Below are 18,082 nucleotides of genomic sequence, written 5' to 3'. Positions count from 1 at the left end.
AAAATTAAACATTTAAAATGAAAGGCTATCCTTTAAACTCTTCAGCTTAACATTCATGGGCACCATGAGGTCATTGTGAACAGTATATAACTGTTATATATTAGGACCCTATGCCAGTAAGTAGAGATTATGTTAACTAGTATGAATTTTGGCAAGGGTTACGTAAGTACATGCCAGGATAACCTGGCAACAAATGGAAACAGACCAAGCTGTAGTTAGCATGATTAAGGTGGGGGTTTAAAAGTTAGCTCCTTTGACAACATGCACTAGAAAGTCAGGTGGCGAATGATATTATAAAAGAATGATGTTATGTGTTCAGGGAAGAGAACAAGTTTCTGGAAGCAAGAAAAGCGACATGAATTCTGAAAATGTAGAGAGAAACTAAATGAATGTCAACCCGATGATGCCGTTCTGCATTTCTCAATCCCCAAGTAGAAAGAAAAAAAAAAAAACGCGATGAGAATGAGATTGGTCTCTATTCTTATAAACAAACATTCTCTGAATAAAACCTTTGCAAAACAAAGTCTCCATCGTGTTTCCATGCAGGAACAGATTTGTCTGAAGTTAAACAGATCACAACCACAACAACCGCACATGGAAAAGGAACGATAAAAAGAATGAATGTTCAGCGACCGCGCATGTATGTAAAAAAGACCTTTATTCATTTTTTTGATTGATTACTAGTAAAACCCCACAAATGCGCATTTGTTGAAAATGATGTGTGAACGGTCCGTTTAATAGCTTGTTTAATATTTAAAAGGTTGCACAAGAAGTATTGTTTTTTTCTTGTAGAAAATAAAAACAGAAATCTGAAAATGTAGAACTGACATGAAATGAAGTTAAAAATTTCTAGCAATATTTTAATTTTTTTTTTACAACAGAAAAACAACAAAGCCAATCTTTTTTCTGAAATATTTATTTTTCAAATTTCAGATGAACTTATGTCTTATACTCCATTGTTTATTTCTTTATCAAAAAGAAAAAGGATTCTCCATTAAACATCGGAAAAGAGAAGGGGATTCTTTTCTTTATATATAAAATATACATTTTAACTGTGTAACAAGTGATAGTAATAGAACGAGGAGTGGGGGAGGAGATTTATCAAATTGTCATCATCATCATCATCACTAATTGCAACAGAAGAGTCAGGCAGGTAAGTTGCTTTCAGAGAAGAAATTCTTTTCTTTCATCATCAAAATGTGTATGAAAAAGAGATATATAAAATTTACTAATAAATAAAAGAGGCATACTTTTGATTTTTTTTGTTTTTTACTTAAAATATTTTAATCAATTAAAAAAAAAAAAATTAAGGGTTAAATTTTTTTCATTTTGTTTTCTTTTTTATAACTGAGCATGTTAATGATTTATTGCTAACAAATGCTAAAAAATTTTAATCTTTAAATTTCTTCTTTTTTTATTTAGTTAAATAATACAAAATGAAATAAAAAAAAATTAATTTGGAGGCAAAGAAACTAAATTATAATTATTATAAATACTAAAACATGAATACTGTGTGATTAGATTATTATCAAATAAAAAGTATTGACAGCAACATCTATGTTTGACGAGTTTACTTTCGAGAGACTCGTAACGCTCACTTCTCTTATTTTGTCCTTTACTTCTCACATTCCATGAGCGATGTTTCTGACAAAGGGGGAGAATTGCTTTTTTGGGGATCGGAATCTATCCATATAACACTTATCATTGACTAGTTTTTGACCTTGGAGTAGTACTTTCTTTTAGCTCCATCATCCATCAAGTGGCTTCATATCTTGTCTGGAGCGATTTCCCAAAAAAAAAGAAAAAGAAAGGCAGCAAGCCTGTCAAGCAAGTGCATATCAAAATTACATTTTTGTGAACGTTAATAACATTTTTATAAAAGAAAAAAAAAATGAAATTTGACGATGAAAAAATATTCATGTAAGAACTGCTTCGTACAAAATCACTCAACATAATTTTCCATTCAACAATTTTCATGTCTAAAAGAGAAATGGTTCATGCCTTTGATATACATCAGCTGCCGTTAGAATTGAAATTGTTGGTGCTTATTAAGATTAGCACTTATGGTGATAAACAAAAATGAAGAAAATGTCACAGAATGAAGATGGTATATTCCAAAAGTCACAAAAATTGATCAAGTAGTTTTTTTTGTTTGTTTTTTTTTTTTTTAATTTCAAAAAAATAAATTTGCTATTTAACTTATATAAAATGGCCCTTCTAAAATAATGTTTTCATTATTTGTAAATTTTATGTTCTGGAAAAAAAAAAAAAAAAATAATAAAAAATGCACGCTATGTTAATAAATTATTATTTGGCTTTAAATCTTATGTTCCGGTTGTCTTTCCGACATTATCCCCCCCCCCCCCAAAAAATTGAAATGAAAGTCGGTTGTCTGTCCTTAGTTCTTTCATGGACGCTGCCCCCCCCCCCATTGATGCTGAATAAAATTTGATTTTCTTGAATAAAAAAAAAAATTCTTGATCAAATTACATGATTTTTGGAATACTTCATCTTCATTCTGTGGCAGTACGTACATCATACAGACGTTTCTCTATTTTCTTTACTTTTATTGCCATCACATGTGCCAATCTGAATAAGCACCAAGTTGTCTTATGGTTTATTTTGTTGAAAGACAATCATGAAGCAATTTCAGTAACGCAAAGGAAAGACAATTGAAGGAAAGGAAACAGGACAAGAAAATGTTGGAAATGAAAGTGTCTATTTTATTAGAGTAACCCCCAACCCTATCCTACCCTAGATGTCACCCATGGAATCATTAATAAGCTTCACAATCCTCTTTGCAATCCAACCATATTTGGTCCAAATAAGTTCTAGTCTGTGCCTCACTTGTCCACTAAGTTGTAATTACATATGTTTTTTTTTTTTTTTTTTTTTTTACAAAGGCATCACCACATTATCAAGGCCCAGAGGCCACTCAAGGATAAGGGTTAAAGAGTGTACAGTAGAAGTTGGTCAATATAGTAATCATTAGTAATGAAAATTTGGTAAATTTAATAACTTATATGGAACGGCTCATCAAGAACTTATTTACTTTAGACTTGAACAAAACCATATTGTAGTCAGCCGGAAAGCAGGAAAACGGAAGACAATTCCACAGGCGTGCAGTTCTAAGAAAGAAGCTTTGTTCATGGAATCTACGTTTAGGTTTAGGCACAGATAAAGAGTGGGGGAAATTATTGATAGTGTTTACAGCTAGACGAGTGTTTCTTGTGAAAGTTTGGCGAGGGGGGACCATAGATTGAAGCTCAGTTGAACACTTTCCATGAAAATAACGATACATCAGAGACAAACTCGCAACATCTCTTCTGTGAGATAGAGGTTGCAAGGAGGAGAAAAGGACATCTCCTACGAGGCTACGAAGTCTATTTTGAACTCTATCAAGGCAGGACAAGTTCTTTCTAGCAGCTCCTGCCCAGATGTGGCAACAGTATTCCATCCTTGGACGTACCTGGCTCTTATATAGATAGAGAATAGCATCAGCAGTGAGATATCTACTGGATCGATAGAAAGATCCCACCATTTTTCCAGCGGCCTTGGCAACAGATTTGATATACGTGTTCCATTTAAGATCAGGAGTAATGGTCAAGCCCAGAAGCTTGTCAAAACTTGAGGCCTCCTGAAGACGAGAGCCATTCATTTCAATTGATGACAAATGTGGATTAGAATGTTGATGATGTAAAGAGAGAAGCTTGGTTTTAGATGCATTAAAAGTAACCAGCCACTCCTTTCCCCATTGTACTACGTGCTCAAGATCAGAGGAGAGAGAATTGGAGAGAACTTGCTCGTTTACTGTCTTAGATGTGGTACCATAAATGGTAGTGTCGTCAGCATAAATGTCCAACAACGTTTTGTTTTATTGCCATTCAAATGATATGCGTGGGATGCTTCGGTGATTGCTTCATCAGTAGATGTGGTCCTGAATGGGTTTTACACTCACCAAATCTTGAACCCTTCAGACTTTAATTTGTGAGGCTATTTCAAAGCATTCCCCAAACAGATAAGATGGCCATCACAGATCCATGCATCGACAATTTTGTATGTTGTTATCATTGAATGGCAATAAAACAAAGACTGTTGGGTATTCATGATTGAAACTTGGTGGGCAAGTCAGGGATAGGTCGAAGTGTGCTTGTACCAATTATGCAAAAAGAATTGTAAATTTTATTAATGATTCCATCGGAGAGATGGCACTTTTGAGTCATCCTGTATTTGAATTATTCAGAAGATTATTCTAATCTTAAGATTAAATAAATGGTTCAGTTCAAATTTCATACTTCTTGAAATAGACTATTTAAGCTTCTCACATTCAATGGGATGCACTTGGAAAAGGTTGGATGTTGCATCGTCTGAAACGTGAATATCACACCGCAATATGAGAATAGTAGTCGGAATAATCCAACATTAATTTTCATTTAAAAACATCTGAAACATTAAAATCTGCAATTATACTAAAACTATACAATGATGAAGTCGCTGCAATTTCTTGCAAAATACGGAATTAAAAAAAAAAAAAAAAAAAAATTGGGTGGAATTCAGTTTTTAAAGATATCCATCAGCCCCCCCCCCCACCTCCTCATTATTTCATCAGTATGACAATGCTATCCTATTGATATGAAAGACTTGCCCAAGATCTAAAAGCAGGTACCAAAAACCAGCCTAGTGTGAAAATGGATAGTGTGAAATTCCTTTCAATTTTAACTTGCAACATCTTATTTATTTTGGGGGTTATTTTGATAAAATTGGGATGTCAAACAAAATTTTACATTTCCTCTTTATAAAGTGTACAATTTTTTTTTTTTTTTTACCATATTAATGTTTTGCAAATTTGTAGGTGTGCATGATATTGTGTGTATCTATGCATAAAATAATCACGTCTTAAAAAGGAAATGGATCATTCGTCAATATGGTGGGGTTATATAGGGTTTTAAGTTGCCTTTCACAAAAATAAAAGGAAAATGTTCCTGAATTTTTTAGATAAGGATTGATTATTCATATTTGGATTCTTCAGACTACTGTTCTCATCTTGAGTGTTATTTTAACAATGTTTCAGTTGGTGCAACCTTCAACCTTTTTCAGGTGTATCTTTTTGAACTTGGGAATCTTGGCAAATTTTCTAATTTTGAACAAAATTCAAAATCATAATAGCAGTTCAAAGAATCCAAATAATACAACCATTGTTTATATTTTTGGAAAGTTTTTAAATATAATGCAAATAAAATTCTGGTTTGGGATAGCTACTAAAAGGTTATTTCTGTAAGAGCAAACCAATTATGTTGGAAAGGTTGATAAAAGATTTTTCATTTCGAACCATTTTGTTTCTCTTAATCTGTGCGTGATTAAAAATTACAATTGCTCACAGCATCTTTTTTTCTTTTAAATTTTAAACCAAGAAATTTCAACCAGTTTATCATATAGGATCAATTATTGACTTGAAAAAGCCTTCTTATAGAGCACCCAAGAGGAAATACAAATGGACAATAGCAGGCATTTTTACGTTTAGACAATGACAAATTAAAATGACATTTGCTAAAACAAGACAACTCAATTAAAAACAATTTTTTTAATAGATACTAGTAGGGCTACCCAGCATTTCTCAGGTCAAAAGTATAAACTATTTCAATTAAAACTTCTATTTCTCTACCTCTTTTGATCCATATATTTTTTCTCTTTCATTTCTCCTCTATCCAGCCCATTCTGCTCTAGCTGGACAAAAACACACACATACAACTCTTCTTTATATAATAGATTCCCCAAAGAATGGTACGATGAGTCAGCATTTTCTTTCCAATTTAGTACATAATTACACTGAAAAACCCGAGCCCTTTACTATATGTTAGATATTAATCGCCCATGGCAACGCCGATCAAGAATATACCAACTTTGTGGGTCTTAGTTTTGTAGTCTTTAACTTTTAGCTGGACATACATACATACATACATACAGACAACTTAACACAGCTGAATGGGAAAAGATAACAAAATATCAGGACTTAAAATATGATCTAAAACAACATGGTCTCTGAAAGAAATAAACATTTATACCAGTTGTGACGGGAGCAACTGGTCTAATAAAAAAAATCTTCAGAAATACTTAGAAGCAATATCAGGTAGACTAAGCTGTAATGAAATACAGATAGCAACCATAAAGGGAACAACATCTATTCTTAAAAGAGCCTTCGAATATAAATTTAAATCATAACGGAATCAAGTGTTAGCTCCAGGGGAAGTTAGCTCCCTTGATCTCTTAAAACTTACTGAAGTAAAAAAAAAAAAAAAAAAAAAAAAAAAAAAGAGGCAACTGCCCTTTATATAATAGATATTGAAACCAATTCTATATAATATTACGTTTGCTTATTTCTAACAAACACAAATACATTTATGAGTTCATGAAATGCAATCTAATGATTTTCATAGATATAAGTAAAGAAATATAAGTAAAATATAGAGCACTAACTGTACATCATCGCCATTGCTGGGGATACAGTGAAGACATTTTAGTTTTTAATTTGTTTGGACATTCAACTCCTATTATATTCTTCAATTTAAAATATACTGACTTATTTTTAGGTGATTATTCAAAAATATTTTATTTTAGCAGTTGACTGGGCCGGACTAAGTAATCAAAAAAAAAAAAAATAATAAATAAATAAATTGTAGCAAAGTATGTCATAATAACATGGCACAATAATAACAAATGAAAATTGGCTTCTAACAAGTAAAATGCTATTTGGATCTAATTTTGAAAATCTGACAAGATAATTGTTCATGTTAGATATTTGTCACCATTCTGACGTTACACCAATCTCAAACAAAGTGCGGGAAAATGGTCTCTGCTCATCTAGATATATACTATATGCAAACGATAACACTGTTGCAAAAAACAGGGTTCAAGATGGCGATCCCTGAGAAAAGACCAAGAGGATAGATGAAACAAAGGTAGTTCGACACCCTACACCTACAAGATCTTAAGACGAGAGCCGAGCTTCATTCTGACCAAACCGCTGACCTTGTACAAAGGAGAGGGAAATCCAGTGTGAACTCTACTCTACAGGACAAACCCAGAAGAAAATGATAGAAATTTGTATAATTAAAAAAAAGTAAGTATTTCACTGAAAACAAGATTATACTTATCTATAATCTATCAGTGTTGTTATTATTGGTGTTAGTAGTAGTAGTATAATTAAAAATAAATAATATTGAATATCAACACAAGCCCTATATTATTAAGTTTAAATAATACCATAGATTTAAAAGAAATTAATTTCCAATTTTTGTAGAATTTGCTCATTTTTTCAATAGCCATAATATGCATGTTTGAAAGTTGAACACGCATGTGATGAAGGGATATTTCTTAAATATAACATGGATCCTTCACCTGACCATACTAATGTGAATAAAAACACAATACATGTGTGTCTATACATATATATATATATATATATATATATATAGTATTAATAAAGGTGAATCTGCATAGCTAATTCCACCATTATATCTTAATTAGCTTCAGTTTGCGTCTATTAGTTACACCTCTACATTGTATTGCTTTCTATACATTTAAATTTCCTTTATATACACACTAAACAATGATTTAAGCAAACTACATTCATTTATTAGTAGTAGTAGTTATATATATATATATATACATACTGAATAATGTAGTAGTAATAGTATTAAGCAGTTAGAGTAGTAGTGATAACATGAAACTGATATAAATCTTTGGGTGAGTTTTCAGAATAACCAAAAAAAGCAAAACAAGAATGAAATAAAATTATATATATATATATATATAAATTAAATGTTATCAAAGGCAAACTAAGTTACTCTTCTGCCTGGATAAGGTTTTTTTTGTTCGTTTTAACTTATTTGAAAGTGTTATTTTACTTAAAAATAAAGCTAGTTCAAAACCTGTTGAGTCAGAATGAAAAAGAAAATGGTGGTCTTATTCAAGCCCTAGTCGACCCTCAATGATTGCTCAAAAATCAAAACAAATCACTGATAAGAACACATCCAATAAATATCACCAATCATGTAAAAATGCAATGTTTTACTAGTGTTTTGTTTTACTTTTTGAATGATTATAGAGCCCTGACTATTGCTCTAATGAGACCAACATTTTGTTTTTCGTTCTAACTCGACAGGCTTTGCACTAGCTTTTTCCTTAAAAAAAAAAAAAAAAAAACTTTAAAAATAAGTTAAAACACAAAAAAACTTATCCAGGCAGGTAGAAGAGTAATTTAACTTGCTTTTGGTAACATTTTTTGTATATATTATATATATATATATATATATATATATATATTTTTTTTTTTTAATTTCTTTTTTGCCTTATTGGCTAATCTGGAAAATACCAGTCTTTGTTCTAATATTTGGTGAAAGTCACAAATTTCACTGCATACTTATTGAGATTTAAATTGAGATTTTCTCAGCAGAATATATAAAAAAATTTGTAGGAATGGCATTTGTCTAGAACTCCACCCACCTACTCACTATGGAAAAACAAAATAAAAAATCTGTATGATGTACGTATCTGTGATGGAAAGTAAATATTGTACACAAAAAAAAATCATGTAAATCAATCAAATAGTTTCATTTTTAAACAAGAAAATCACATTTCTAAGCGAATTTGAGTTTTTCCATTACTCCCTTCTCCCTGTGTTAAGAATGGCTTTCTAAAATCTTCCAAGTTTGAATTATTGGATGTTATCCCCTTGTTTTTTCAGACTCTTTTCAAAATGGCCTTGTAAGACAGCCATTCTTTGTTTATAGCAATAAAATTTGATTTTCTTATTTAAAAATAAAACTACTTGATTAATTTAAATGATTTTTGGAATATATTTTCTTTCAGTCAACGATGCGTACATCATACAGAGTTTTATTTATTTTTTCATGGAGCGGGGGGTGAGTCTGGACAAGCACCAAATTTGCTATTCAACCCATTTTCATAAGTTACTTGGAGAACAATTTGTACAAATAAAACTTTACAAAAGTTTGCTAAATTTTACAATTTTAAGAAAATTCCAAATTCACACCATGAAAAAAAAAAAAGCATTGAAAAGAAAGATTTTCACAATGAAAAATTAATTTCTTTATAATGCTGTTTAAATGTTCATGATCTTTTTTTAATGTGCTGTGTGGAGTGGAGAGGTAGGGTGGGACTATAACTTATTAAATTTAGTAATTGAACAAAACAAAATGTGGGTGCTTATGTAGATTGGGGATTTGTTAAATTAACACATTTCAGGTTAAAACATTACATACTTATGTGTCATATCAAATTAGTATAAATTCCAAAAATTATGAAAAATGATCTAGTAGAAAAATAATTATGAGTAAAAATAGAATTTATCGAATTATCCAGTTTTATTGTATGTTTTAACGTGGAAGAGTTGTGCGACCAATTCAGCATAATAAACAAGAGAGATAACACTTGATTTAAATTAAGGGTCTGCCACATAATCTCAGAACATAATCATGGATGATTTTTTTCTTAAAAATAGATCTAGCACGTCTTCTACTGTATTATTATTTTGTAATTTTTGGAACTTATACTAATTTCGACATGACTTGTATGTAATGTTTTCACTTGAAATATGTTGGCTTAAAAGATTTCCAATCTACACAAACATTAAAAAATGAATTATATAAAGATGATCTGGGTTGGGTAAAAAAAACTAAATGATGTAAAAAAGAAAGAAAAAAAACGTTTTTAATGGAAAGAGAAAAAAACAATGGAAAACATAAAAATGGAATGTGTTCAGTGAAAAGCAATAATTCAAATTTGTGGTTAGAACAAAGAGAAAAAAACAACAAAAATAAAAACTATTTACAGTTAGACTTTTCTTTCTTTTGTTGATTCTTATCCAGAATTCAACCTAATTAAAAAAATCTTTATGATATACTCGCCATGCAACAAAAATATATTCCAAAAATCATGTAAATTGATCAAGTATTTTTTTTTTTTAATAAGAAAATCAAATTTTACGATTTTTAACAATTAATAATATTTTGCAGCCATTACAAGGCTGATTAAAACAAACAAAAAATTATTGTTGCTTCAATTGTCTCCTTTGATTTTCTAAAACATGGCAGATCCGTTTTGCTTTCTTATAAAATTTGATTTTTTTAGTTAAAAAGAACAAACAAAAATGTACTTGATCAATATACATTATTTTTGGAATATGACATTTTTATTCTGTGACAGATATGTACATCATAATGGTTCTCCTGTATTTTTGTTTCATTTTAATTAGGTTGAATTCTGGACACACACTCTTTTGTTAACATTGTTGACAGTTATTCACCGAGTAACTTGTCCGATATATAAAGATGGGAATTGAGTCTACAATTAGTGAAAATTGTGTCAAGATACGCGAACTGGAAGATGACAACGGTGGAGGCGATGGGATTGAATGCAAGAAGATCCATTCGTGAAAGCCAGTTTTGATATTCTATCCAAATTGTTGCAACTCTTAGTAAACAGCCTTGACCGCTTTCATGATCAGGTTGGTTTGATTGACAAGGTAATTGGCACTCAAAAATACATCCTTTTTTCTGAAAAGATTAAAAAGAAAAAGAAAAAAACATGAAAATGTATTTGCACAAAAATACTTTCAATGGAAAGTTAACAATTTTTGATCAGTTATGAAATCAAAATATGTTGGACTTCTCTCATTTAATAACCGGTACTACTTACCCTAAAAAATCCTGATATGCAGAGGTTAGTATAGCAAGATGGATGTGGATATGTAAAAATAATGTTAAACAGAATTTTTCATCTTGAAATTTAATTGAATAGAATTTGATTACAAGAACTACCCGCCCCAATGGAACATGTTTCTACAGAACTATAAAGCCCTATTTTTCAAGTCAATGTCAACAAATATTTGTCAAGTTGCCTTCTGAATTAATCGAATATTGTTTTCAATGCCATCATGGTACCATTTCTTGGTACTCTTGCATAATTTCATCCGGATCCTCGTAATTTTCCGTCAAGCCCAGATTGGGCGAGACCGGCAATCATTGGTGACAACCGAGCGGTGTAGCAGATGCAGGCTAAGGAAAAAAAGCAAAACAAAACGGGGGAAAAAATTCTTAAAATTTTCAAATAATGACAAGAAACCTACCTTTAAAAAAAACAAATATGTTTATTTAATTTATTGTAATATTTTTTTTTTATAATTATCAACAAGAAGTTTTTTTGTTTTTTTTAAATTTATCTGCAAAAAAAAAAAAAAAAAAAAAAAGGTTGATTACCGGTATGTACAATTTTTTGTTTCATTTTTTTTTTTTTTTTCTTTTTTGCATAATATTTATCAGCAACAAGTTTGTTTGTTTTTTTTTTAAATTTATCTGAAAAAAAAAAAAAAAAAAAAAAAAAAAAGGTTGTTCACCCGTATAATTGTTTGGTGTAAGTACAATTTTTTTTGTTTAATTATTAGTATTTTTTTTTTTTTTTAGTCGAAACGACTGTTGTACCCGGCAGAATATATTCTTTTATTATTGGAAGGAGGGTTTCAGCGTTTCGATTTGGCACGGTGACCAAAAAACCTTCCTAGGATTCTCCCAACGTTATGTTTTCTTCGGTTGAATAAGGATTCGTCAATTTTTACAGTGTGCCCCTAGGCCTCTTACCTGCCGGGGATTCCTCAGGAAATACTCCTGACAAATTTCCCTCAGAAAGTTCTTCCAATCCGTGTACGTGTGTTCAGATATAACACTGCATTCTCTCTTGATATTTTTTAGTGTCGCCATTTCGAAGACCCATAAATAGATTATTTTCACTATAGTTGCAATATCCAAATTGGAACGTGCAAAAAACGATCCTGTGCGCAATGACACCCACTGTCTACACTGACCACTGGTATACTGCCAGGAGAAGACATCCTTTACGCAATTTCTTTTTTTAGTAAACATTTATGATTACATTTGTTGCATCTCATTCTTTGAGAAAGTAATTTCTTTTCCCGACAAAAGGAAATTGTCTGCATCGGCGTTTCCATGTGTTTTTCAAGCATGCACAGATTTATTACCATGGCTGTCATTTTTTTTTTCAATAGTTACTTTCTTCCAATTCGATTGTCGTCTGTTTACAGTTACAAACTAAAGTCGGATTAGCATTTCAACATTTGAACAATGCTCGGCGGACGCCGATGATTGCCGGTCTCGCCCGATCCGGGCTTGACGGGAAATCACAAGAATCCGGGTCAAATTATGCAAGAGTACCCATTTCTTTATTCAACAACCTCCTTAACCCTTATCCCTGAGTGGATTTTGGCCTTGTTAAGTGGTGAACTATTAGTATAAAAAAAAAGTTAAGCAGAGCAGTGGAAAACGCAGCTCTTGTCCAGAATTCAACATATAAAAAAAAAAAAATCCAAAATGCAGAAAAATATTTATGAAGTATGTACCAGTCATAGAACGAAAATGTCATATTTCAAAAATCATACAAATTGATCAAGTAATTTTATTTTTAGCTAAGAAAATTTAATTTTATGAGTAACCAAAATTCGACTGCCTTGCGTCTCCATCTTGAAAAAAAAAAAAAAAAAACTAAAAAAACAAAACAAAAAACAAGGGTAGATAACTCTACAATACAAACTTGCAAGATCAGCCTTGTAATGCTAGCGATTTCACATTAATCGTTAAAAATCGTTTAAAATGATTTTCTTTATATATATATATATATATATATATATATATATATATATATATATAAAGATTATTTGATCAATTTATGTAATTTTTAGAATATGAAATTTTGTGACAGATACGTACACCATAAAGATTTTTATGTATTTTTCTTATTTTTGTATTTAGATTGAACTCTGGATTTGCACTGAAAATTCTATTAGGAATTAAAAAAATTGAATTAACGCTGCATGTCAGGATGCAACCTCATAGATAGTAAATCCTAAGTGAGTCATGTCACAGAAGATAGGCTGATTGGCTTTGGGTATCTTTTGTCCAAACTGTTTCATCTGCTCCTCCAGATGGAAAGCTTACATAATTCTTAGCTTTTGAGTGTTGCTAAAGAAGAAAATATCAATGACCATGAGCCATTGAGCGAGTAGTGGTTTTCCAACCAATGATTGCCATCGTTGAGAGCAACCTACTCTAAAATTCAAAAAAAAGCTTTTTAGTCTGTTCTGAACATCTGGCAAGATAAAACATTTCTATTTCTGTATAAATTTAAAAAACGTGCAAGAAAAGTACAAATTAAACACTAAACTGAATTGATAAAGATAATTAATAGAAAGCAATATTATGCAGAGATGTAATGGATAGACACAAACTGAAGCAAATGAAGACATAAAATGAATTTTGCAAATTCACCCTTTATCAACACTATAATTATTTATTTTTTTATACTCTTATTATATTATATTATTATTTGCATCAATATGGTTTGATAGAAGTTTCGTAAATAAGAATATATAGAATAGATAATAGTTAAATAAATTTATAGCAAAAATGCTTTTACAATTGTTTCAAAGTCAATTTATGCAAAAACCTATATTATAACAGAAAGGATTCTGACTGATCATTCTTTCTTCTCACAAAAGTTTGAAACAATAAAAATAAATTGAAAACTTCTCAGTAGAAATTCCATGAAAAAAATATAATATTTATACAGACAAACTATTGTTACATTTTAACTTCAAAAAATATATTTTTAAAGTATTTTTTTCACCGTCAAAATCCTCATGACTGATTGTTGAAAATCTTATTTTATTTTCCAGTCTAATCATGTAATTTTTATTTAGTTTCCCTTATATAGTATTTTTATAATCATTTTGTATGAAAAGTTTTGTTTTATCTATTGAAACGAAAAAAAAATCTTGCAATTTAATTGAATGGAAAATTTTATTAATTTTTTTTATGCACGTTTCATACTTCTTAGATTACTTAAACTTAATATTATTAATTAATTTTAGTAAGTCATTTTAAAAAGCTAAAAAAAAAACCATATTAATAAAATAGATTTTAATCATAGCAATAATATCCTAAAATACCCGTAAAAGTGACATTAATAAGTTAACATATCTAATAAATGAATTACTAATAATATATATAAAAACATTTCTATGAATATTCCCAAATAAATTTGAGTTAACTATCCCTGATGATTAATACAAATAAATTCGAAAATACCTGGGCTTACATTTACTATGGTAACTATATCAGCCAATTTTTGCATAAAACAATAAAATTAATTAGAAAGTTGGAGAGGATGCAAACCAGATTGAGTAGACGTGAATTGTCTGTGCTATTCAACAAAATATGCTTAAAAGAAAATATGTTGCATATATATATATATATATATGTGTGTGTGTGTGTGTTTTTGTGTGTGGTTTCATACATATTTAAAAAATACAAAATATGTCAAAAATGATAAAATCAAGTAAGAAAAAGTAAACTTACTGGTTTTCTCGAAAGTAATCTTTTAGTGTTGTACTGAAACGTTTAGAATATTTTATGAATTCTTTCTTTCGGTGTCCAAGAGTCTGAAAAAGATTTCAAATGAAACAAAATTAGAACGAAAAGAAAAAGAATTTAAGGTTTTATTCAATTAACAGAATCCGATTTTAAGTTTGATTTCTGTCAAGAAATGAAATAAAATATTTCAGTAAATAAATCATTTGAATGATATACATTTGTATTGGACAAAGTATATCTCTAAAATGTATGTACCAGTCACAGGACGAAGATGAAAAATTTTTAAAATCACATAAGTTTGATCAAATAGTTTTAGTTTTATCGTTATTTCCATGGCAGGTGCTCGTCTGAACTCCAATCTCTGGTCCCCCCCTCGCCAATCTTTCATGAAAAACACCCGTCTAGCTGAATCCACTGTGAAAAATTTCCCCCACTCTATATCTGTGCCTAAATCAAAACGCGGATTCCATGAACAAAGCTTCTTTCTTAGAACTGCACGCCTGTGGAACTCTGTTCCGCCTGATGTTTCCCACCGGACTACAACTTGGATGTCTTCAAGTCCAACGTTAACAAGTTCCTGATGAACCGCCCCCTTAAGTAAACACTTCATCAAATCTCCACACTAACGTAATGTACTTGCAATAACCCTTATCCCTGAGTGGCTTCCGGGCCTTGATAAGTGGTGATCACTGTGTAAAAAAAAAAAAAAATGTTTTATTTAAGAAAATAAAATTTTCCTGTTTTGATGAAAGTGAAAAAAGTGTCCAACAAATTGGTCGACAAGGGCAGACAACTTTAATGCACGTGGAAGCTGTCAAAACAATCACTGATTATCTCACCTTATTATGTTCTCTAATAAAACATAACCTTATTTGTCACTTATCGGTAAAAATCGGCAAATTTGTTTTTCATAAATAAAAAAACCCTCAGAAACAAACTTGATCAATTTTTGTGATTTTTGGAATGTAAAGTCTTCATTCCATGACAAATAGGTACAATAAAAAAGTTTTTCTTTATTTTTGTTTATCATTATACATGCCAATTTGAATAAGCACCGGCCTTAGTTTTAAAGGGGTTAATGCTAAAGGTAGGAAGAAAACAGAAAGAAAAGAGTTCTATAAGTTTGAAGTTCTTGGAGAGAAGCTACTGAAATAAGTATATTAGAATGAGGTATCAATAACATGTATGCGCAACATGTTTTGCTGGTGCATGGGAATGGCAGATTTTGCAGTTATAGATGCTTGACCAATGGAAGTGGCAGAGAGCACTGACAGCTGAAAATATCCTGGCTAGAGTCAGACTACCCAAGAGATATTCTCTTTCTTTAAAAAAGCAAGTGCCTCATTTGATAGAAATGTTACATTAAAACCATTAGAATCGGTCTTTGTGGAGAAGATGGACTCCAGATAAAACCCCTATGAATAGAGACAGTTTGCATGCTATCTTCTGGTCAACCTCTGTGTGGTAGAAATAGTGACCACCAACAAAGGACAAAACCAGTTAATATTAAAGAGATCTCAGGAGAATGAAGGGAGAGGCGGTCAAGAGCTCTCACTCCCACTCTCTGGAAAAGGAGGAGTTGAATGTTGGAGAGAGAGCAGTTGATTTTCAGGAGAGCTATGAGGCAGTTCGTCCATTGCACTCCTTCGGACAGGTTGTATCATTTAGGGCTCTCAGTAAAGGACTGTGTTAACGTATCTCATGTGTTTTGGTCTAGTTAGGCAAGGATCTGATGTTGTAAGTTTATTACTCAACTAAGTAGACAGGTGTCACTTGTTATCTTTAAAAATAATAAACATCTATTATTTATTCATAAGCTGGACTTCTGGCTTTAGTTGCTATGAGTACTCTTATGTAAAACAAAGGAAGACACAATAGATCAGACAATTCTGAAGAACACATGCCATAATATTATTTATAGAAAAGACTGAGACTAGCAGCATCATGTCTCAGAACGAAGTTGCAGAGAAGAAAGAGTGGGTATAATCAAATTACTTTTCTGCACTTTCAAATAATCGTTAAACAAGATCTGAACAATTGAATTTTTTTTTCATCAAGATCCTTCCTCAATTAAAAATAAATTTTATAAATATTTACAAACAGAAATTCAAAAATAATGTTGAAGCAAAAATCTAATTGCTCAACTCTCCGAGGAACCACCCTTAAATCTGGCCCCCATCACACCAGCCTTACTCTTCAGTGGCAATATGCCCTGTGTTAAAACAGGGGGGGGGGGCATTTATGGACTTTACTTTTTGAGGACAAGTTTTTTGTGTTCATTTCTGAAGACTTTCACATGGAACAGGAGGAGACAAATGGTTGTTCGAACCTATTTATAAATTTTAATGATTATTTTTTTTATTTATTACAAAACCTTAATTTTATAAAAAATCTTTTTTTCCCCAGTCATACATTTTCATATAATGACAACTTTTATTTCAGAATTTTCTTTTTTTTTTTAGAAAAACTGTTCATTAAAAAGTTTTGTTTAAAAAAAAGTCATTAATTTTCATGACAACTTTTATGTATTTCAGAAAAAAATACAAAAGATTTCAGTTGTAATTTTTATTTCAAAAATTCTAATTATTCTATAAAACCCTCAATGTTTTTATTTTAATTCAATAAATATTCAGATATTTTGTGTTAATTTAATGTGTTTGTTTTCCTCTTACCCATAAGTTACCTAAAACTAACATTTTCAAAGAAATTATTTTAAAAACTTTAGAACGTTTTGAATTCTTCCCCTGTTCCGAGTGGAAATCTTCAAAAATGAAAAAAACATTGGGTGCTTGTCTATAAATGGGCCAAAAAAAATTTTTTTACAAGAAAAATCTGAAAAAAATCTTTATAATGTACATACTTGTCACTGCATGAAGATGTCATATTCCAAAAATCACGTAAATCGATCAAGTAGTTTTTTTTTTATTTAAGAAAATCAAATATTATCACGTTTTAGCGAAGATTTGCTTCACGCCATCTTGTTTGAGAGCTAACAACACTAACGACACCTGGCGTAAATATGGGATCAACAAGGGCAGACAATCGACTTTAAAATTTTTTTTTTTTCTTAAATGTCGAAAACACTTTTTATAATACAAATACAAAATAATAAATTAACTTATTTAATAAATAAATAAATTGACTTCTTTTTATAAAGAGAATGTCGAAAACACCGGTTTTTTTTTTCATTTGAAAACAGACTAATAAGCGAACATGAAAAATTTAGATGAAAATATACAAGATAAATCAATCAAGTATTTTTTTTTTTTTAAAGAAAATATCAAATTTTCCAATTTTTAGGGATTTTGTCAGGCATTCTTCGTTGTGGGGAGATAGCCAGTGATGAATTTAATCGTTTCAGAATAAGGGCTCATAACCAGTGCACTAATTTGTTTCTTCAGATTTGTATTACGGATATTGAATTCTCTGAAAATTAACCATTTGGATGTAAATGCCATTAATATGGAAGAACTGTGCTATTTGCTTAGGCAGAATTCAAAAGTTGTCGACTTTCTAGAAGCTCCAAATTTAATTTTGGCAATACAAAATTTTTCACTGTGGAAGGGACATGACATTTCAGGCAAGAAATAGACCTGATGGTTTTTGTTGAAGATGAAAGTGTT

General features: G+C 30.6%; 1 protein-coding gene across 1 annotated transcript in view; it reads right to left on the bottom strand.

Moving 5' to 3' along the window:
• Positions 1–9,704: 9,704 nt before the first annotated feature.
• LOC145293865 (programmed cell death protein 10-like) overlaps positions 9,705–18,082 on the bottom strand; it is a 67,208-nt gene continuing 58,830 nt past the window's right edge. Inside the window, exons 7-8 of the mRNA XM_080140604.1 lie at positions 14,445–14,527; positions 9,705–10,574 (exon numbers count right to left, since the gene is read on the bottom strand). Coding sequence (XP_079996730.1) covers positions 10,493–10,574; positions 14,445–14,527 — 165 coding nt within the window. The 3' untranslated portion in view covers positions 9,705–10,492. The remainder of the gene's footprint in view (positions 10,575–14,444; positions 14,528–18,082) is intronic.

The sequence above is a fragment of the Euprymna scolopes genome, chromosome 15 (assembly GCF_053919585.1).
Source record: "Euprymna scolopes isolate OS-2025 chromosome 15, ASM5391958v1, whole genome shotgun sequence".
Classification (NCBI taxonomy): domain Eukaryota; kingdom Metazoa; phylum Mollusca; class Cephalopoda; order Sepiida; family Sepiolidae; genus Euprymna; species Euprymna scolopes.
Note: the sequence above shows the minus strand (reverse complement) of the source record. Positions and strands in the feature narration are given on the sequence as shown.